This window comes from Anser anser (genome assembly GCF_964211835.1).
Source record: "Anser anser genome assembly, chromosome: 3".
NCBI classification, from domain to species: domain Eukaryota; kingdom Metazoa; phylum Chordata; class Aves; order Anseriformes; family Anatidae; genus Anser; species Anser anser.
In genome coordinates this window covers 65714968-65737678 of record NC_139722.1, presented here as the reverse complement: position 1 = coordinate 65737678, position 22711 = coordinate 65714968, and the positions used below count along the sequence as shown (strand labels likewise).

Here is a 22711-nt window from a genome sequence, read left to right as displayed (position 1 = left end):
GCATAGAAACTCATTCACCAATTTAACTTAGAAACTCAGCCCTGAGATTGACCAAGTTAGCTTTGAAGTTTGCTTGGTCAACTGTGTGACCCAGCAAGCATTTTATGTCCAGAACTGATCACATCCAGCTGCAAAATCCAGGTGATTATAACATGCTGTTAAACTGCTAGCTTTAGCCAGATCACAGTTGCTGTGACTATCATGTGTCTCCACAAGGACAATTTCTGACTACAGGAAAAGGAAACCCACCTTGGTTAGGCGCTCTGGTTACATTTTTCTCTGAATTTTCTTACCAGTCTGTTCTTATCGCGTGTGTCATCAGAACAATGAGCGAAAACTTTAGAGGAACTTCTGAAGGCTAAAAATTCACAGGGGGAAGCAACTTTTTCAAATGGTCTAATGATAAAAGAAAGAAAAATCCAGGGAAGAAGGGCATCTAATGATAAAAATCTAATGATAACATAAAAATATCCAGGGAAGAAGGGTGTCCACTCCTGAAGAAATGATATAATCTTCATATGGGCAGCTGACTCTCGTGTATATAGAGACCGCAAGTCTCTTTCATTTTTTTTTCAAATTTTTTTTTGTCTCTTTGATACTTAGAAATGCTAATTATCTTGTCTTTTTTTTTTCCATAAAATGTATCGCTTATCATTCTAAATCAATCTCTTTCATTTGATGTGATAAATATAAAAATTTAAACCTCACTTCTGAGTGAAGCTTCTACAAGGGGAGAGGAGATCACAGATCATTTTCTGTATCTAACCCGAGGTGCTGGCATGTGAATCTGAACAAACAGTTCACAAATCCTGAACGGGGTTTGACTCGTTGAGCTCTGCTTCCTCTGTTGGGTAATAATAAGAAAAGGTTTCTATGAAAGACCTGACACTTTCTAAACAAAACTTGCTCTTTAGCCAAACAGCTTTTTACAGAACTGATCCAACGGCTGCTTGAAACTCTTCCTTCCTACAGCCCACAAACCTCTCAGCAACTTCCTTGACATATGCTACAGTCCAAATCCCAGCCCTGCACCTTTAGTATTGTACAAGTCAAGTTGGAAATTATAACACTATTTTTTAGGTTTTACTTTTTTTAATTTTAAGGCCAAGCCCAAGCAGAACCCGGGTGATCAGGGAGGATAATCTTCTGATAAAGATGAGAGATTTGCCTTCTTTTCCTCATGCTTCCTGCACAATCTTGGGCCATGCAATTCAACCTCATCATATTCAGGGAATAGGCCTGTCTACTTCCTCCATGCGCTGAAGAAGATGTTTCTTCACTCACCTTTCCCCCTTCTCCTCCAGGTGTGAATTCTGTCTCGCCGTCTGTGGTGGTTTTACTCAGGTGGGCAGCTGAGCTCCACCACAACCACTCTCTCACTCCCTCTCCTCAAAGGCAAAGGAGAGAAAATCTAATGAAAAGGTCTCAAGGGTTGAGATAAGGACAGGAAGATAACATTGTAATGGGCAAAACAGACTTAGCACAGGGAGATTTGTTAAATTTATTGCCTATTACTAACAAGCTAGATAAGTGAGAAACAAAGGAAAGAAACTAAAAACACTTTCCCCTCATCCACCCTCTTCTATGTCCTTCCCACGAGCGGCACATGGGAATGGGGGAATTGGGGTTGTAGTGAGTCTATGGCGCTTTGCCTCCACCGCTCCTTCATGGTCACTCTGCCCCTGCTCCACGCGGGGTCCCTCCCACGGGATGCCGTCCTGCCCGAACTGAGCCTGCAGGGGCTGCCCACAGGCAGCAGCTCTTCAAGAACTGCTCCCACGTGGGTGCATACCACAGGGCTATTCAGAAAGAGCAAACTTCTCCAGCACGGGTCCCCCACGGGCGGCAGCTCCCCCCAGACCCCTGCTCCTGCGTGGGCTCCTCTCCACGGGCTGCAGCTCCGGCCCGGGGCCTGCTCCTGCGGGGGCTCTCCATGGGCCGCAGCCTCCTCCAGGCCACATCCACCTGCTCCACCGGGGGCTCCTCCACGGGCTGCAGCGTGGAGATCTGCTCCGTGTGGGACCCATGGGCTGCAGGGGGACAGCCTGCTCCACCAGGGGCCTCTCCACAGGCCGCAGGGGAACTGCTGCTGCCTGCCTGGAGCACCTCCTGCCCTCCTGCTGCACTGACCTTGGGGGCTGCAGGGCTGGTTCTCACTCCTCACTCTCCCAGCTGTTGTTGTGAAGCATTTTTCCCCCCCTTTCTTAAATATCCTCTCAGATGCACAAACAACATCTCTTATTAGCTCAGCTCTAGGCAGCAGTGGGTCCCTTTGGAGCTGGCGGAAACTGGCCCTTATCTAACATGGGGCAGCTGCTGGATTCTTCTCACAAAAGACACCCCTGCAGCCCCCTGCTACCAAACCGTTGCGAGGTAAATCCACTACACTGTCATAAAGCTGTAACTTCGTACAAGCGCAGCTGGAGAGCTTTGCATGCAATTCACCAACCAGTTCGCTTTAGCACAAACAGCTATGAGGTGAGAAAGTAACCACAACGTCATTCAAAAATTTTGCAGAGCCCTGCACTCAGAGGAGTACTTAACGTTACATGACAAGGTATACAAATGCATATTTGCATTTGCATAAATGTAACTATGAGCTACAGACACCAGAAGACATGGCACTTGAGAAGTCTTTGGGTGTGTGAAGGAGAAGAGCAGTCACTTCTTAAGTGATCAGGAATGGTGGTCTTGAGATAAAGGCTGCAGACTTGTTCAATTATTTGATATCTGCATTTTCCACATGCCTCATGCACGCTCTTGGACTGTGCAGTTCAACCTCAGTAAAGCAAAGATGATACTGCTCTGTCTTCCAGAGATAAAGGGCAATTTCTTTCCAGATGGACAAACACAGATGCTGCAGTGATGGGGCAACAGAAGCAGATCAGTCTTCTGCAGATTTAGTGCAGTTGAACAACTACAACTACAACTACTCACAGTACAGGGAGATGGAAATTAAGGCGGAGCTTTCTGAGGCAAAAGGAAGACAACTGGGAATGCTTTGTTCAAGGAGGGTTCAACGAGGCCAGAGAGGGAGTAACGGTGCATGATTGACTGAAGTTTAAATTGGAAGGTCACCAACAATGGATTTTCCAAGTAGCGGTTTAATGAATGATAGTTTAAGTGTGCACCACTCTACCCTCTAAAATGCTTTCTCACTCTTCCCTAATTCTTTCTAGTCACTGTGTATGAAGTCCCAGGGTGGAATAGGGCAAGGACACAAGCCTCTTAAGCAAGTTTGTCATGAAAGCTTTGCTGAAAAGCAAAATTGTGGGGAAAATTGAGGGAAAATGGTGCTCAGAGTGAGAGGTCAAGTGGTAGGGGAAAGCAAAATTGATAATTGTGTCTTGAAATCATGAGTAATAAAATCCTGACTTTGCCTAGTCTTGGAGAAATTAAGGCTTTCAGAATGGGAATTTCACAGCCCTGCCCAGCCCCATCAGGACTGGGGTTAAGATAAAGCTGTAATGTTACAGAGAAAAGGAAGTTCAACTATTTTGGCTTGAAGACATGAGTGATAGGATCTGCATTTTTTTTCCTATCGACAATTGCAGATCAAGATTTGCAACCCAACTTAAAAAAAAAAAGTAATCTCACCACTGGAACTCAAGTTTAGCTCAGGTAGGATGGTGGCTTTTTTTTTTTTTTTTTTCCCCTTCGATGTCTCTCATTCGTCAGAATTTGCAAGCTTGCACATATTTTTTAAAACTAAGTGCCTCACTGGCTAGGCTTACGTGTAGGTAGTGGCTGTGTATCACAAACACATTAAACCCAGTGCCTAAAAACAACAGCAAAGACGACATTTGACGGCTGACAGTTACCAAGGGTATGATACCGGAGCAGTATTGCTGATTCCCTTTGATCATGTCACTGCAACAAGACAAAAGCAGGTTTCTGTGCACTTCTAGTAATCAACCTTCAAAAGCATTGGGGCAAAAAATACACGTCCTCATCTGGGCTCTGTGATTCTTTCATCTTTGCAGTCACACTGATGGCTTCCCATGCTGTGTTTTTATATTTCTGTCAGACATCTCAGGACATTGATTAGCAGCAGCACAACACTTTCCAGGATTTTCAGTGCCACCCCAAGCACTTCTAACCCTGGAGATTTACAAAATTTGGCAGGATGAGGCCACAATCTGATCCACCTTTGAATTTGTTCCTGCTTAGGCAAGAGGCCTACACTAGAGACCTCCAGAATCCCTTTCAGTCTGGATTGCTTCATGATTCTGCGATGTCTGCTTGAAGACAATGGCATTTTTGGGATTTGCTAACCTGCAAAGACCAAGCCCTTTCTCTCCACAGAATACATCCAATGCTTTTGCTCTAAACCGGTAACTTCGGAGTTAGCAGGGTTCTACTGGTTCTGGTCAGCCTTGTCAGTTCTCCCAAATTTAAAGGCCACAGTCCTCTGGGTTGGCTGGACAAAACTGCTGATTAACTCTGTGTGCCCAGACGTGAGCAAATACTGAAGGTCTGCTCTCCCCTCTGTTCCCAGTGACACTTGCACTGTGTTCCTGCAGCCTCCTATCTTCTTGTCCCACCACCCTGCTGTTAGCCCTGTAGTTCACACAACTCCCATTCCTGCACTGACTGCCAGCTGCCTGCTAATTACGAAACCATTCCTTCCTCTTTTCCCTTGCCTCCCACACTTTGCCTTCGCTTGTGGTAGTTTTTATTTATTCACTTATCTATTTCTTTTCTACAGGCTTCTCTTACTACACAGCTTCCCCTGTGCCTTGCAGGCTTCCTGTGAAGAGCTCTCTGCTACTCGGAGTCCTCATCTGTGACTGTCCATGGGGTGTTGTGCCGGAGCACAGACCCCTGCCATAGTAACATAACCGAGATAAAGTAAATAGCTTTTCATTGGTAAGTTACATTTGAACCAAGGATTTCTAAAACAAAGGCCATGGGTATTTTACATATTCGGCAAAGTAATCAAAGCTTTGTATCACCACCCACATAGATTAAAAAAAGCTCTAACAGTAACACTTAATTGCTGTTATGTTTCACTTAGTATTTATTTTATTTTATTTTATTTTATTTTATTTTATTTTATTTTATTTTATTTTATTTTATTTTATTTATTCAGAATCTGAAAACATATTCTCGTTGTTTGCCATGACAGGAAGTACAGAGGGGGTACCAAGGGACACTCCCCTATTTCCTACCACACTACATCTTTGCGGTGTCCAAATCCCACGCCACTTTGTGTGTGCGGGGAAAACAAACCAGAACAAAACAAAACGAAAAAGCTCGGTGTGTACGGAGAGCATTTTCGGCCGCCCTTCAGGACGCCGGCACTCCAGCCACCCCCATGCGATCCAGCAGACTTTTATGACCCCCCCGGCAAACGTTCGCCACCCGCTGACTGCGGATCAGGTTCAGACACCGCCACAAGCTTCACCCGACACTTCTCAGCCCCTCGGCAGCTCGCACGCGGGCGGAGGAACCACAGCGACGCCCGGCGGGCCCAACGCCTCCTCGCTTCAGCTCCACGCAGCCTCTCCCTCCCACCTCCCCCGCGGCTGCAGGGTGCAAAACACGCGTTAAAACCTAAAATTCAAGCGATTTCCACGGCCGCCCGCAGCCCCGACGCCGCTAGGGGCGCCCCGCGGCCCGGCCCGGCCGCTGCCCTGGAGACGGTTGAGGCGGGGCGAGGCCCGAGGCCGGCGGTGCCCGCGCCATGCTGCCCGCCCCGCGCCGGGAGGCTGCGGCCCCCAGCGCCGTCCCCTACTGCTACTGCAGCCCGCCCCGCGCCCTGCCCGCCCGCACCAAGTACCGAGCGCCGCCGGAGGCCGCCCAGCCGTGAGTGCCAGCGGCCTGCTCGGCCCCTGCCCCCTGCCCCGCCGCCGTCCCCGCTGCCCGTCCCGGGCACGGCAGCTCCCAGGTTGCCGGGGGAGCCGCGGGCTTGTCGGCATCTCAGAGCCCTGCTGGCTCGCCGAGGTGTCGGGGTGCGGGTTGCGCCTCTGTAACCGCGGCTGTTGTTGTTTGTTGTTGTTGTCCTTGCTGCAGGGAGAAGGAACCCGTCCGCTATGCCAACCTCATGTACGACCGGAGGGTGGTGCGCGGCAACACTTACGCCCTTCAGGTCGTGCCCGCGGTATGTTTTTTACGTACATCATGCTACGTAAAAGCTGCAGAAGCTCTGCTTTTATAGCTGGGTGAGCCTAAGAATGCCCCAAGACTTCAATTTCCCATTTCTGCAGTGTAATGGTGCAGAGCACGAGTCGTCGCTGCATCATCTGCTGCCATCTGCATTCGCAGTGAGAGCATCACCTCTCGGGAAATTTAAGCCTTGGGGTAAGCTTAGGCTCACCCAGCTATAGAGGCAGAGCTCTGTGGGCCAGCTTTATGCAAAAGGTGCTTGGGTGGAGGCAAAAGCTACAGAGAAAGACTTGGGAGTTCTGGCAGACAAAGAGCTTAACATGAGCCAGCAGTGCACACTTGCAGCCCAGAAGGCCAACTGTGTCCTGGGCTGTATCAACAGGAGTGGCCAGCAGGTCGAGGGAGGTGATTGTCCCCCTCTGCTCTGCCTTGTGAGGCCCCACTTGGAGTGCTGCGTCGAGGTCTGGGGCTCCCAGCACGAGAAGGATGTGGGGCTGTTAGAGGAGGTCCAGAGAAGGGCTACAAAGGGCTGGAGCACCTCTCCTGTGGAGAAAGGCTGAGAGAGCTGGGGATGTTCAGCCTGGAGAAGAGAAGGCTCTGGGGTGACCTTGTTGCAGCTTTTCAATAGTTAAAGAGTACTTACAAAAAGATGCAGAACGACTCTTTGCTCAGTCAGACATTGACAGGACAAGGAGAAATGGTTTTAAAGTAAAAGAGGGGAGATTTAAATTAGAGGTTGGGAGGAAATTCTTCACTCAGAGGGTGGTGAGGCACTGGAACAGGTTTTCCTTTCAGTCGACAAACACAGTACTGAATTTAAAAGTTAGTGTGGGTTTCTTTTCCTTCATCAGCAATAAAGATCTTCTATCTAACAAACAATTCTGCTGATAATAAAATAATTGGACTTAAATCCATTTGACCTTCTTAGAGCTTCACCTAGAAACTCTCAACTGAACAAGAACATAGCATTTTAATATGCTTTATCTTGTGAAGTTCTATATATAATATCCGCTTCCAAATAGCAGTTGATTGCTCTTGGTGTGAGATGCCATTAGTATGTGCCTATAGGTAGTTATCAGACCTTATTAGTTTCATGCCCTACAGTCTTAAAGGTAACTGACTCTTTAGGGTCAGTTACCATGAGAAGTAGATCTGAAATACTAGGCTTCTTGTGTTAAAAACAAACAACAATGTTCATTTACCAACAGAGAGAAATTAGTAATATTTCCAAGTACAAACTGTATGGTAATGTATTTTTTACGTTCATCCCTGTCCAGAGTACCCAGCTCGATCTGTTTGAGATTCAAAGGCAGAGAGAAGCAAGGAGGAGAGCACTGGCTAGAAAGAGAGCGAAAGAGCAAATGCAGCTAAGAACACCTGAGCCTGTGGAAGGCAGAGAGCATGTTCATGTGCAGACAGGTAAAAGGACAGATTTTTAAAAATTTGATCTGAAAACAAAAACTTGCTGATCTATATTCACTTTCTAAGTGGATGATGCAATCAGTAGATTCACAGATGGTTAAGGTTCTCTAAGCCTTACCACTACAGCACCCCTATTTTTAGTACTATCTAATTATTTATAAACTTGGCTAAACAGAGTGACATTTTTGCAGAGGCTCTGTTTTTCAGTTCTCAGTGTACATTCGTGAAGACTAGTCAGGATTACTTCATTTATTCTTTCATTTTCTACTATCTTCAGAGACGTTTTGGTATATGCCACAGATAGAGGTGTGGTTTTTTTAATCATTATTTTTTATTTATATTTTTCTGAAGAATGCAGTCATATCTAGGATTAAGATCACTATTGAAAGTTACTGGGGAAGGGGTAGGAGAAAGAGGATGGGTGGTGGCCCTAATTTAGAATCAGAGACTGCCCTATATGTGAGAAAACAATCTGATTTGTTGCAAAACCAAAATTTGGAGTAATCACGGGGTAAGTGTAATGTATTGCTGTGTTCCTCTGAAAAGCATTTCAGATTGGACTGACTTACAAATGGTCAAACAGCTGTGGCACATGCTAATCAGACATGGCCTTTGTTTTCTGAACGTTCACTGTGCCCCGGCGCCATTGAACCTCCTATACCACCTCTGATATATGCAGCAGCTTTTCACCATTGAAAAATGCAGAAGGCGGCTATCTGGTATAGGTATCTTGGTGTCTTATCCTTCCCATTGACTAGTGCTGATAATCTTAAGTCCTCCACAGACCTCATTTTATGAACCAGGCTATTTATCTCTGCAGTAGGGGACAGGTATAATTCAAGTCACGCGCATGTTGTTACAGATGTGTTGTTACCTCAAGGTCAGTGCTGGTGGGGCCAGAAGTAGACAATCATTCTTTAAACCCAACAGATACAGTGTTTTTCATACAACAGAGAAAAATGTGTTTGTTTTTTTTTAGTATTAATGGTTAGTAGATATATAATCTTTGTCCCTTTTTGAAATTGCCATATCCCGTTACATCTACCAAGAAATGTTTATTCTGCAAGGTGGGCTGAAATGGTCTAGACACTCCTTTGAAACCTGGTGATAGAAATGTACTTCTAGGAGTCATTTCCAAGAAGCACACCAGACATTACGAAGTACGTGTCCTCAGATGGCCTGTGCAGCGAACTGATCTGTGCTGTAGGTCAAATCTTTTTTTGGTTTGGTTTGGTTTGGTTTTTACTTCATAGAAGACATTTTACTGCACTATTTGGATATAATTCACCCAGTACAGTAATAAGGAGTGGTTGAGACTTAAAATAAAAAAGAATCCGATTTAGAGCATTCATTATGCTTTTATTTCTAGAGCTGTATTTGGAAGAGATTAGTGACCGGATAATAGAGGTTGATATGGAGTGTCAAACAGATGCATTTTTGGACAGACCACCCACTCCTTTCTTCATACCAGCCAAAACAGGAAGAGATGTGGCCACACAAATAGAAGAAGGAGAGGTATGAAGCAAAGTCGGGTCCACAGGTAGTGTCAAAACATGTCTCCTATATGAAACAAGTTTGAGGCAAAATTGAGGCAAAATCAGAAGGGAAATTCTCCTCACAGAACATGCAAAAGAAACCATGCAAAACTAAGGACGGTGCTTCTCCATGTGCATTGGTTCTGCTGCTTTCAGCTAAGAACTACAATGCTGAGAATGCTCTCCCCTGCAGAAACAGTGTCCAGCCTGAGAGGGGGTTGGAAGCACAGAAGGGAGCAGCAGTGGGGTGCAGGTGAGAGCTCTGCTTCTCCCTGGCAGTCCCCCACGTGGCTGCAGTTTGGGGTGTGTGGTGTCTCACTCCAGCCCACTCATCCTTAGTCCCGGGTGGCATTCACGCTTCCTGCCTTACTGACACTGGGCCCCCACCTGCACTTCTCAGCACCCGCTTCAGAAAAAGTGCTTTGTTCATCCTCCTTTTCTCCTTGCTGAGCTGTTGAGAGGGACTGTGGTCAGGGGTCATTTATCTCTGTCCCACTGACCCCCATCCCCAGCTGTTTGACTTTGACGTTGAAGTCGAGCCAATCCTGGAAGTGTTGGTTGGGAAGACAATGGAGCAAGCTTTGCTGGAAGTGATGGAGGAAGAAGAGCTGGCCCAGCTGTGGGCACACCAGCGTGCCTACGCTGAACTGCGCAATGCCGAGCTGGCGGAGGTGCAGCGCCTGGAGGAGCAGGACAGGCGGTACAGGGAGGAGAAGGTAAGGCTTGCTAGGAGCAAAACAGGCCTGTCTGGGTGCCCGTCAGACAAGAGGAAACTGCTTCCAGTACTGAAAGACAAGCTGTGAAGTAAGCTGGATGAATGTGAAAGGGTATTGTCAAGCTTGATATTCCTCTAAGCATTTTGGTGCTCAACAGCTGCACTGTTTGCTTTCACGTTCCAGCACTACTGTGCTGTTCTCTTCCTTTGGAGCCGTCATACTCAAGTGACCTGGTGTACTCAGACACCTGATCAGGAGGCCAAACCTGACAGCATTTTCCTCTGTACCTGGTGCAGCCGTTACTCAAGCCTTTTTGTTATGATAACTGCTAAATGAATAGTCAGAGTGCTTGAAAATAAGAGGCACCTTCTAGACTTTCACTGAATGCATGCATACACATACCTCTCAAGATCCCCAAATACAAAACTGCATTTATCTAGAAACAGCAATGGCAAGTCTTCAACAGTCTTATATATTGGGGTTTTGAATATTTTCCTGGACCAATCTAAGTGGTTTTTTGTTGTTGTTGTTGTTGTTTTTGTTTGTTTTTGTTTTTTCTTACGTCAAATAGGATATAAAATTGAAAAGGTGAAAAGTTTAGGAAATCTTCACCCAACCTCAGCTCATTCCTAGACCAACAGTCAGCTCTATCTGCAATAATAAAGTAATGAGTCAAGAGATCAGTGCATGATAAGGTATCAGAGAAAGATTTCATTTAGCCAGGCACAAGACCCTTATTTTACAGACTTGACAAAATTAAAAAGGTACACCAAAGGAATCCTCTAGTCCTTGTGGTACTCCATAGATCGAGTACAAGCTTGCTTTCAAGCACTCTTTTTTTATGATGAGTTTTTGTGAAAGTTGGAGGCCACAAATACTGGCTTCTAGCTTAGAAGTCTTAAGTATTGGTACTCTTGTTTATCTTCACTATTTATGAGTTTCACACTGTGATCATTCTTCAAAATCTGGATCAAAGGAGTAACAGGTAAAGGGCTGAAAGTTTTATGTGCCATATTGTCTTGACAGGAACGTCGCAAACTCCAGCACATGCAAATGCTACAGAAACAGAAAGAGACGACAGAGAAAATTGCAGCTTGGGCGTTTGCTAAACGTTACTTGACTGATCTCATTCCTTCAGTCTTCAACAATCTTCGTGAGAGTGGGTTTTTCTATGATCCTATAGAAAGAGGTTTGTCTTTTATTTTTATTTTTTTTATGTGAAGTGAGTAATATGAAAGTCAGAACAGCCTTAGAATACAGTTTATTGTCTTATTATTTAGAAAAATATAATAAGATTTCATTCATTTACATTTGTGCTTGCACAGATAGTTTTCAAACTCAGCTTTTTTTAAAAAGAAACATTATTGTTCACCTGTACAAGTAGTCAAGAATAAGCAAGAGCTGACAGTTTTGCTCGTAATGAGAAGAGGTGCTTTTGATTTGAGAAAAATAAATGGGTGGTTAGGATTGATAGAGAAAGAAAGAGAGGGGTCCAAATTATATTAAATGTATTTTGATAGGACAGACATACTATTCTGAATCTTCGTTAATGATTACCAAAGCGCGGGAAAAATAGTCAATAAGAATTAGGCTCTGAAAATAATTTTGGAGTTGTACATCTGTGACTCCCAAGCTTTTAGAGTCGGCAGCATTTCTCATGGGCTACCTTGCTGCATCCCACTTCCCCAGTCCCTGCACAGATGCCCAAGACCGCAGCTTGGGAATGGATACACTGTCTCCAGAAGGAGCCATGGAGCAAATGCAGAAATGAGTGTATTTTTCAAGCAGGGCAGGGTTTGGGACCACTGCATACAGAGTATGATGTAAGCAAGAGCTCCTTAGTCAGAGGGAACAAACATTTTCAGCAGACCAGAAGCCAGATGTACTTGGAAAACAGAGCAGGAAATGTTATTCTCCTGACTTGTTCAGGATAGTTATTTTCATCTGACTGGAACATTACTGTGCTGCTCGTTTGTGCTTGCCGTTCAAGGATGCCAGGCTCCTTTGAAAATCAGTGGAGTTGAGGAGACTCTGGTTCAGGTCCATAATAATGAGGAACTTCAGTAAAAGAGGGAGGAGATAAGACACCCAGTAATGCCTGAGAGGTTTCATCTGGCTCTTGCAAAGCAAGTGCCTTCTGGCAAGGATGTACATCCCTTAATGATCACAGCAAATGAAAAACAGCCTTGAGATCCTGTTGCTCATCCTTAATAAACAGATACTTTTTCTTGCTTTCCTCCTGCCAAATTCATACAGATATTGAGACAGAATTCCTTCCATGGCTGATGACAGAAGTGGAAGAAACACTAGAGAAGAAGGTTTTGGGAAGGATGATGCTTGACTGTAAGTTACCAAATCCTGGAATATAATCTGGGCTGCTTGTTTGTGGTTGTTCTTTCCCCAGTCAGAACAAATATGACATTTACAGGGTCAGTGTGGACTAAAGAAGGAATTAGGAAGAACTCCAACTGCCAAGTGTGTTATTTTGTTTATTTTTTTTTGTTTGTTTGTTTTTTGTTGTTGTTGTTTCTCTTCTCCATTTAAATATGTTTTTAACGTTGGGAAAACCACTATAGCAGCCATCTGGATAATTGATTCTCAGCTGAAATACTGAAAGTGTCAGACATGGTGCACTACTGGCTTTATACTGTTTGAGATGTGTTGCTGCTGGACGATGCAATACCTCTGGCAGAACAAGAATAGTTAAAGTATGCCAATTCTTTTCTCTGCTATAAAAACTTGTATTTCCCATGTGTTACACAGCCATCGTTGCTGTGCTGTTTTCTGTGTGATGCCTGATTTTGCCAATGGGACCAGAAAAGCCCATCCTTTCTAGAGGCACATGTATAACGTGAAAGTTTGTTAGTGCATTTGTGTGAACTCCCTGAGCTACAGAGTAATGTGCTACGCCTTTCATCCAAAGTGAAAGAAGAGAAGGATAATTTTGGCCGTGACTGACAGAGAAGTCAGGTGACCGACACTTTTTATCAAAACAAGAGCTTACTTCTTCAGCAGTCAATAATCATGTCTTTGCTTTTGAAATAGATTAAAATATCACTCTCTGCTGTCTTTCAGTCTAATTCAAGCTAAGTATGCAGGTTTGTTTCTTGGTCAGTCTTCAGAGGCTGCATTGAATACCTGGACAATCTAAACTCTGTCTTGTGTAGAAGCACAAAATTATGATGAGTGTGTGTCCACCTTGGTGGTCCCAGGTCAAACCACATCTTACACTTGCATTGTGTCTTTATTCTTGTGGTTTTACCTCTGGCTGTGATTTTGGGTTTAAATTACAATCGTGTTCATTTCCTTTGGGTTAATTTTCAGTTTAACCAGGACCCTGAATTTCCTTTGTTAAGGTCCAGTTTGGATGGTTACATCTGGCCTGTTAGTATTTTATCCTATGATATATGTGCTTATATGTTTACTCAAGGATCACTTCTTAAAGCAGCTCTTCAGAAGAGAGGGAATTTTCTCTCCTGTTAAGTAAGAAGTATTGTATGTGACCACTAAATAAACATCCCAAGGAAAATGTTGCTCTAGAATACAGTCTTGATGAGAACATCCATCATATTCCTGTTAAATCTTTGTGTAATTTTTACTGCCAGTAACCCTGGTCTTGCACCAGTTCTTAGAAGCACAGAGCAGTTGGAGCAGGCTAATAAGTAATACCAGCAGCCCCTGTTTTGCTACTTATCCTCTGTGTATCCTGGCTTATACCCAATCACGCATTGTTGAATAAACATTAACTCTGCAAAAGGAACTGTGGATTGCCTTCTCAAACAAGTTTTATAGAGGCAGACAGCCTCAGCTGAGATTGTGGCTTCTTCCCCATCTTATGCAAAAGCATAGGAGAAATCTCTAAGGATACATTTTTAACCTATTTGAATGTAGAAGCTACTTAAATGGTTTACATTTTATCACCATCCAATAAAAAAAACGTGAACTACAAGGGAAGCATCCACAGTCTAAGGTGGCTGTGTTTGCCCTCTGATGACCTTTCCTTCTTTTACTTGCAAAGCTCAACCCAAGAATTAACACCCTCTTCCTCTTCTGTATTAACACCTTCTTCCTTCATTGTTGGCCTTTTTATTTTCCATATTTAAATTATGTACTACAAAGTGAGTGTTGAGTTGTTGTTGTGTTCATAGATTTGGAAGGTGTATAATGTCTAGAAAAAATTACAAGGGCTAAGCATCAAAAATAATAAAGAGCAGATGCTTTACAGCTGCTTTTCAGAAAGAGAAAAACTTTTTGATGACTCCCACAGTTCCAGTACTACGCTGTGCCAAAAACATCACACTGTACGCAACCTGGCTGGTCCCCTTTCCTGGCAGGGTGACCTGCTTCAGAAGTGACCAGACAACAGTGAGGAAATGAACAAGGCAATCCACGTGAGCCATTTCAAATCACTGCTTTCAGTGCAAACTGCTCATTTGGTTTCAATTAGGCTGCACCAACAGGGAAGATTTTTCTTATTCAACTATTTTTTCATTTTAGTGTTATTTCTTTTTTTTTTTTCTTCTGCACAAGAATTCATAGGCCAGTAATATATAAATAATTTCAAATTACAGGGTTTTTACGCTGTGTTTGTTAACTGTATTTTCTCTGTTTCAGCCTTGATTCGTACAGTAGTTGAAAAACGCTTGGATGCATTTAGCCAAGAACCTCTGTCTGGTCAGACGGAGGCCCCCACTGAAGAGCCCGGACCGATAGACGCAGCCCCGCAGGAGGCTGATGAGACAGAAGCTGCTGACCTGCCAGTCACAGCAAGTGAGGAGAGTGACCAACCTGTTGCTGAGGAACAGCTTTCACGTCGCATCTCTTTCCAGTTAGAGGAACCTGATCGAGCAGAAACAGAGGACCTGGAAACTGAGTAACAAGCAGGCAAGTCATCGTCCTGTCTATTTACAAGTGTTGTGCTGTGTCCATTCCGAAGGATGAGCTTAAGCCACAGTAGAGCATTAAAGGATGTTTTCCAAATACTGGCATTGCTGATTTCAAGCTAAAAGAACCAAGGGAGGTTACTAGTGTAATGAGTGGCAGTGAAATTCTATCCTCTTCTACACAATCCAACCCATCAAAAACATGAGACATTTACAATTGAAAACTAATGCTGTCCCAAACCCCATGCAAGGACATGAGAAGGGTATTGAGAGCATCCTAGCAACTTCTGCAAGTGCTTTGATCATGTTTTCAGAACAGAAGTCAGTATTTTGCTTACTTTGAAATGTAACTACAAAATGTTACATTTTGTAACATGTTCTAAAACACGTAGAAACGTTCTGCAAAACTTAAATTTCTTTCCACTCATGTTATTCTCTCTTTCCCTGACCAACTTCTATGGGCATCTCAGCAGGTGGTAGGGCAAAGGCAGCTGTTCCTGAAGCTCTTCAGGTTCAGAGAGTTCTCTGCCACTGGGCACTTGTGCCAGTGCAAAATCCTCCTCAGCCTCCTGACTCCCGCAGCACTGGTGAGGGGCTGGAGCCTCGCGCTAAGCCCAGCCTCAGATTTCTTTCTAACCACCCTTCATGCTGCTCCTCCGCAATGGTGCCAGACACGACTGACAGAAGGCACCTGCACTGCCACGCATACCTGGCTGCTCCCTGGGCAGCTTTATAAGTGGGGCATTCCCGCTCACAAAAGTGCATCGGTGCTCCACTGCAGCAACGCCATTTCCTCTTTCTCTCCAGCACTTCTCCCAAACCAAAGCCTTGTAAGTTGCACCTCACAGCACCAGAGAGGTGGTGGAAGGAGAAACACTGGCTGATGATGTTCTCCTGGTGAACAAGGAGATCTGAAGTTCTGTGCTTTTGGTTAGAAACACAAAGAGGGGAAGCCTGCCAGTCTGTGCTCGCTGCTGCCTGGGGCTTTTGTGACCGAGTCCCAGGGCGGACATGAGTGGGGGAGGCACCAGCTCCTGCAAGCTGCTGTACCCAATTTCTGTGTGCTGCAGGGGGCCCACCAGACACAGCCGAATGCCAGAAGGAACCTTGTGCCTGGTGTCTGAGGGGGCTGGAAAAAGGACCTGGAAGCACCTGCCCTTCTGGGGAGAGCAGCTTGGTTTTAGAGCAGCAGTTATCATCCTCATTCATGTGCAGGCTCCTGCACCCTCCTGGTGCTGCCGTTTGCAGCCGAAGATGCTTGCTGAGGGTGAGCACTGCCTGCGCACTGCCACCAGGGCTGGGGTTTGGGCTTTCTGGGTCACCTTGCAGCACTTCAGTTCCACAGCCACCATGGGGCGAGGGTGGGTGCACGCACACAGGTGCACCCTCCCGTTTGTGTGCTGCCTGCTGTGTGAAGCTCCGGGGATTGTATCAGAGGGCTGGGAGGTGTGATCAGTTGATCCCTTGGCAGGGGTCCCAAAGACAGATGATAAGATACTCTTGAGAGAGCAAGTTATCATTAATAAAGCGTCATTACTGTATTCTTCTTTTCAGACATGTTAAGCATTCATTTTGCATACAGACAGATGCCATTTCTTGACAACAACCAACAGTCTGGTGGCAGAATGAGAAGCTTTGTTCACCAGCCTTTATTCTTGGATGTTAACACCTGCTCTTTTTGAGACTTCATTTTTTTTTTTTAATTGAAAAGCAATGCCTTTCATGTTGGATATCTCTACCCATATATGTTTGTACTTACACAGAATTCGAAAACTGTGACGGTTACTGTCATTCCCACAACTAACCTGTCTCTTGTCTCTCCCATCTCTTTCAATCCCTTCTTTCATCTTTGAACTCCCTTACCTCACTCATCTTCCACAGGTACCTTGATTCTGCCTACCAAGAGGCCGTAATTGCTGGTTGGCTTTCGTGCTGAGGGGGCTGAAGAAAAGAGGAGACATCGCCGATGAGAACTGAGAACACACGAGCCTTGTAGCTGACTTGTATGCATTCTTTATCAAACACCAGGAGCTGAATCATGAAAAAATCCTTGCGCAAGATTGTTTCCTCTCACTTCCATTCAGGTTGCTGCAGAGGCTCCATCCTTCTGTTGTATTTCTGCAGACCTAGTTTAGATAGAAATGACTTACCCAGTGTGGCCTTGGAAGAAAGTCGAGAATACATTTTTTCTGTTGTTACAGACTTCCCTTTTCTTACAGGTTTCTAGAACTGTACTGCAGTGTGCTCTATGTGTATGTCTTTGTTCTGATTTTAATGTATAGCCGTGATACTTCTGTACCATTTAGGCATACTATCCTGGAGAGGAAATTGATGGTGTCATTTACTATTTATTGCCTGCTTCTTCATTTGGAGGAAAGGAAAGAGGGGTAAAGGCTAGGTGATGAATTCTGCCTTGAATTGTAAAGGCTGGAAGGGAACTTTGGGGTGCTGAGAATTTAAAAACCTTCACACAAAGTGAATGTGAGGGGGGTTGGACCGATAACAGCCTTACCACAGAATGAGGAGAGCTATTTGAAGGTGGGAAGAAGCTCCGGTTCTAGAACGGCGCTTTACTTCTGGTGTTTACATTAAAATCAAACACAGTGGGTATAGTCCCAATTCTGAGGTAAGTGACGAGCTGGTTTCCACAGGAACAGAAGGGTGTCCTAATGTGATTGGGGAGTATCAAGGTTAAGTTTGCTGTAATAGGTTATGTCTTACGGAGCTGGAAAGCCACAGAGCAGGAACTTAACCAAACTCCTCACGACGCCGTCTCCTCCAAGCCCCTCTCCTTGATCCCTGTTCCCAGAAGGAGCTCTGTGCTCCCAGTCCCTGCTTGCAGCCCCGGCAGCATTATGTGTGGGTGTGGGTGAAGGATGCGGGAGAGGACATGGGGACAACGTGGCTAGCACTACAGGGTGGGACAGGCTGCAGCCACCCTGCCGCGACGAGGTGCCAGGCAGGCACCACTCTGACCTGCAGCGGGCGTTCATCCTGCGCCAGGGGCTTTGCGCTGGGCCCTGGGGACACTGGCCTTTTGCAAAGCCCACATATGTTAACAGTGTGAGGAGCCAACAGCAGTCACCCAGCAAAGTCCTTGGTAAGATCGTGGGATTCTGGGCTTTATAATTAATAAGCGACTTGATAAGTGGCACGTCGGGTCAGGATGCAGGCTGTGGGTGCTCTCCCCAGGCAACGCCAGAAACCAGGCACAGTGTTGGTTTTGGCACTGAACTTTGGCCAAAGGACCAGCTGTAGCTGTCAGGTACCCAGCGGGGTACTCTAAGGGTCAGTAAAAGCCCCAGACAGTTGCATGCATGCCCAGTGAGGCTGCTTGTCTCTGTACATCTTTCCCAAAAACTGCTGGTGACAATAAGACTGCATCCACGTGGTTTCCATCTCTTGCTTTCTCTGCAAAGCAGAGCCAAAGCATTGCTCCAACAACCAGCTCAGCAGTTTAGCTTTGTGTTTACTTCAGCAATTGTTTGAGAAGTGGGGAAGACATTGAGATCGCCTGTTCCTGATTTAATTTGGAAATCCTCTTGAAATCCTCTTGATGCTGACGGACCAAACCAGACTCTACGTTTCTCTTTAGCACTGTGACAGACTGGGAGCAATCTCTTGAGACCAAAATTCATGGCTGGTTTGCTGCTGACAGAAACCACAGGTTTCAAAGAGCTGAGGAGAGAACGGATAAGGAAAATACACCTATGAAAATACACCTTGCTTGCTTTTTTATATGCATGTGCTAAATATGAACCTCGCCTTATCCATCCTTAATGTCCATAGCCTTTGGGGCCCTCAGAAGCTGCATTGCTCTAAGAGCAGCATGCAGCAATGGACAGCACTGGCTGTGCGGTGTTCACAGAGCTGTGATTCCTGTCCTGCCCTGCAGGAGCCACCTTTACACCTCTGTGACAGTGCCTATTGCAGTCAGATACTGTATTCCAGTGCAGTTTCTCACTGCTGGGGTAGCTATCCCGGCACAAGATAGGAGATAGATATGGCCCAGAGTACGTTTCTGTGCTCTGGCTGTAATATAGCTTTACTGCAGCAGTGGAGTAGTTGCAAACTGCCTCACGTTGCTTCACTCCTCCTCCTCAGCTCCTCCAAGAGCATTTCGGCATCTCGCTTTGCCCAGGCCTTACGTATTTAGGTATGATTTTACAGTACATGCCATACGAAGTGAGGCTGAAGAAGTTGAATGTGCTCGGCCTGGAGAAGAGGAGGCTCGGGTGGATCTACTCGTGGTTTTCCAGGACTGAACCCGAGGCTGTGGAGCAGAAGGGGGGAGCGCTCTCTCCACAAGGACGCGCAGTGACAGGCCAAGAGGCAACAGGCACAGGTAGCTTGAGGGGAAGTGCTGCCGGCAGGCGTGCACACGCGTACCCCCCGGCCCCTCAGCACCCTGCTCAGGTCGCCGAGGTGCAGAGATGCGAGACAAGGGTGCAGGACAGGACGCGTGCAGGACATTTTAATGCCGTAAGGCTCCCTCCTTTACAGGACCAAGCTCTACCCGATGAAAGCCAGGACATTTCCGCGCCTCCTTAGCAGCCCCGACAACTCGCTGCTGCACCCCTGACAATTTCCGCGGCCGTAAAGCTGCGATATTTCTACTTCACCTTAAAAAAACACTAAAACTTTCCGGCCCGCGCAGCGGCCCAGCAATCCCCCCCGAGCCCGCGGCGGGCGAGGAGGGGAGAGGCGGGGAGGAGGAGAAGGGGGCAGGCGCCGCGTCCCGCCCGGCCCCCTCCGCCCCCCACCCCCGGCCCCGCCGCCGCCGCCCCGCCGCCAGGCGTCTCTCGGGGGCCGGGACGAGCCCCGGAGCCTGCACCGGAGCCGCCGCTGCGCTCCCCGGCCCGGCGCTGGGGCAGCGGGCGGCGCCCGCCGAGCCGGGCCATGAGGTGAGGGGCGGCCGCGCCGCGCCGGGCCGGGCCGGGCCGGGACCGCCGGGAGGGGCGGCGGGGCGGAGGGGCGGGGGGCGAGCACCGGCCCCGGGCACCTGCACGGCCGCGGGGAGGCCATTACGCCACAGGAGTCCGCCGTCGGGTTGGGTGGGTTTGTGCTTTTTTACTTTTCTTTTTTTTTTTTTTTAACTCGTCGCCCCCTCGGCTGCCGCTGCCCCACGCCGGGTGCATCGGCGGGCTCGGGGCGGGGGCACCTCTCGGCGTCGCCCCCGGCACCCTGCGAAGCCCCGGCAGAGGCTGCCCGGTAGCACCCCGGCAGCACGAAGCTGTCTGGGGGCTCGTTTCCGTGCCAGGAGCAGCCGCGGGCTCAGCCCGTGCCCACCGAGCTGCTGCCGGCTCGCTTCGGTCCCCGTCCGTCTCCAGCGGGCAGTGCCCAGCTGCCGCCGGCCCCCGGGGGAGACGCGGTTGCTTCCCGCCGGGGGGAGGAGGGATCTGCCGCACTGGACGGGTTGTTTGGTTTTTTGAAGGGTCTAAGTTTGTTAATGTTTAACTTTCAGTTTTGTTTTGCTCTCGTTGTTCTGTGGAAAGTCTGCGTCTCTCACAACCCAATGACAGTTTGGGTTTGTGGGCAGGTGAGTGCAGGACAGCCAAACTCTTCCCCAGCGGCTGCTTTCCGTGTTTGACTTGAGCATAACGTGCGTGGGCCTCCTTACAAAAGGCTAACCACCTCTGTAGCAGATATTTAAATTATTTGATGAGAGCACAAAGTAGTATCTGTCTATAAAACGTGAGCTTAAATATGATCTTCCACCTGCAGCTGATATCTTTAAATTTATAAAGGACAAAATCCAAGTTATGCTTTGGGTACATGATATGCATGTGTATGTATGTATATATACATGTCTATATGTATCACCTTGATGACAAGTGTCTTCAATAATAAATACAAATACCACCCACATCCTCTTTCTGAAAAGTGCTAGGAGAGGATGTGCATGGTGGTATTGCCAAAAGATTAGCAAATCCAGCTCTGGCAGAATGAGGAAGGAAGAAGCTCCAAATCTGTAGACCACTCAAGTCTCTCCTCGCTGCAGTCACAAAACTGCCATCAGCCTGTGGGACCTGAATCTCGGTTCTGCCAATGGTTGGCAGAAAATGTGTTTCGAGTCTCAGATGCCTAATCACGTGCAGCGATGCAAAGTGTCAAGTGGTGCTGCAAGGATTTGGCAACTTCTCTTAATTTCTTTGTCCTGGAGCCCTTGGGAGAAGTGGTACTGTTTTGACACTGGTAGAGCAAAGCGGTATCAGGATACTCCTAAAGCGTTTGGATCAGAGGCCAGTAGGGTTTCAAAGAAGAGGTCTTGAGTCCTCTTCCCTCACCACCTGCCCTGGCCTTCAGGTGATCTCTCTTGGGGGCTGACCGCTGTCCTGGGGCAGGCTGACTGCAGCACTAGGAGAGGGGACACACCTCTTCTGCTCCCTTACGTTGGGCATGGCATACTTCTCCTGCAAGACAGCAATATCTCGTTTTCTTGCAATGCCCTCCGCGTTGTACTGACCCACGTGTGCAGCACCTTCGTTATGCCCTGACCCTTCACTGGAGAGAAATACAAGTGCTGTCGTTGGGAATTCCCATTCACTGGCCCTTCCCGTCCCCGCTAGGGCTTTGGAGAAGCTGTGTACCAAGCACCGCTCCACCTCCATGCGTGCCCAGCTGTAGCACTGTAAAACACATAATGGGGCTGTGCCAGGCAGGTGGCTCTGTGTGGAGCATGAGCAATTCCTCTCTGGACAGAAGTATGGATACAGTGACAGGATCAGTGACAAATTGTGTGATTATTATTTGATATTGCGTGCATTTGCTGCCGTGGTGCAGCTATGCATTTTGTATATTTTCCACCATTAGTGTGCACTTACTTGTCCTGCATTGTAAGTCAAAGCAGTCAAAATCTCATTTGCAAACCTAATGGGAGCTGGTATAGATCCTGGAGTAGTATAACTGCGTAATAGGCCGGCTGCCACAGTGTTCTCATTTTTTTCTCGGTGTCAGAGTGCATCTCTGACATTTGAACAGGACCTGGTCATTCAGAATTTATGGTAAATACTGATTATTTACGTAAGAAGTAGATTATGGGTTGAATGGGAATAAAATCAAGAAACAAGATCAGAAGAACTACCGGTTTCTGTGGCCCTACGCATCATAGTGAGAACAGCAGTGGGAGGTTTTGGAGAGTTCTGTTCAGGAAAGCACATAAGCACAACAAGATAATTATTTCTTAAAGGCGGAAGGGGCTATTAAATAATGTACTTACACCTCCAAGTTTAACCAGGTTGAAGCCTTAGATTGGCTTCTTCAAGGTAAATTAAAATTGCTCTGCTTTTAAAATATGGAGTTAAATTGCTTTGAGTTCATTGCTTCTGAGTAGACGTTCTGTTTTTTAACATAGACACTTGTTCAGCATTCATTTTGCAGTAACATAAGCCAGCAGGTCACAGATTAATGCTCCCTGACTAAAGACAGTAATTTCTGTTTTCTCTCAATTCAATAATCTGCTCTGCAGTGAGGATCTCCTTGTTGTGAGGATCTGGGAGCACGCACGTTTCTTATTTCCCTGCCTGCCCCTCGGCCAGGATGGGGTGGCAAGGAAGCAGCACGAGATAATTCCCCCCAGACTGTCACAACATGCTTATTCCGCAGTGTGTTGCAGGGGCTGGGACCTGGGCCTCTGTCTCTTGTGCTCTTTCCCTCAAGCACTTAATTTCTTGGCTGATTATTAAAAACCAAACCCATCAACCTCCACCCCTCCCATAAGTGAATACATGCGCTGCACTTGAGGCTGGCTGTGCTGGTGTTTTATATAAGTTTCATTTGCTTGAGCACTTGACGTTACACCTAACTTTATGGACGTAAATAGTCCTCTTCAGTAAGAGTAATCTTGCTCACAAGATGTTTGCAGAACCAGAGCGTATTTAAAGCATGCATTGCCAGCTAGTTCCCTACTGGCTCCACCGAGTTTTTATTTTAAGATGTTCCTGCTTTCTAAGATAAGCATGAATCAAGTGAGACTGCTCCAAATGCCAAGGGAACAGCGGTCACACACCTACTTAAGCACATGCCACCGTACAACTGACCACACCAT

General features: G+C 46.7%; 2 protein-coding genes across 4 annotated transcripts in view; both read left to right on the top strand.

Moving 5' to 3' along the window:
- The first annotated feature begins 5568 nt into the window (after positions 1-5568).
- On the top strand, positions 5569-17011 carry RSPH3 (radial spoke head 3). Its single transcript, XM_083829384.1, has 9 exons — positions 5569-5808; positions 6016-6103; positions 7386-7527; positions 8900-9045; positions 9578-9781; positions 10808-10970; positions 12038-12124; positions 14396-14665; positions 16546-17011. Exons 1-8 carry the CDS (start codon positions 5687-5689, stop codon positions 14656-14658), a joined length of 1215 nt encoding a protein of 404 aa, XP_083685510.1. The 5' UTR covers positions 5569-5686; the 3' UTR covers positions 14659-14665; positions 16546-17011.
- A 2401-nt stretch (positions 17012-19412) lies between these two features.
- PLAGL1 (PLAG1 like zinc finger 1) overlaps positions 19413-22711 on the top strand; it is a 48408-nt gene continuing 45109 nt past the window's right edge. For 2 of the 3 annotated variants that reach the window (XM_083829377.1, XM_083829378.1), the window contains exon 1: positions 19418-19568. The gene's annotated coding sequence lies outside the window, so the exon portion shown is untranslated. Of the gene's footprint in view, positions 19569-22711 lie in introns of all 3 variants that reach the window. The other variant, XM_083829376.1, reaches the window with a different exon arrangement.

Excerpts from the sequence above, each read along its gene's own strand:
- RSPH3 (XM_083829384.1), top strand. The coding sequence starts at position 5,687 with ATGCTGCCCGCCCCGCGCCGGGAGGCTGCGGCCCCCAGCGCCGTCCCC. Across the intron at positions 6,104-7,385 it reads CCCTTCAGGTCGTGCCCGCG|AGTACCCAGCTCGATCTGTT; the intron begins GTATGTTTTTTA and ends ATCCCTGTCCAG. Across the intron at positions 9,782-10,807 it reads GGCGGTACAGGGAGGAGAAG|GAACGTCGCAAACTCCAGCA; the intron begins GTAAGGCTTGCT and ends TTGTCTTGACAG.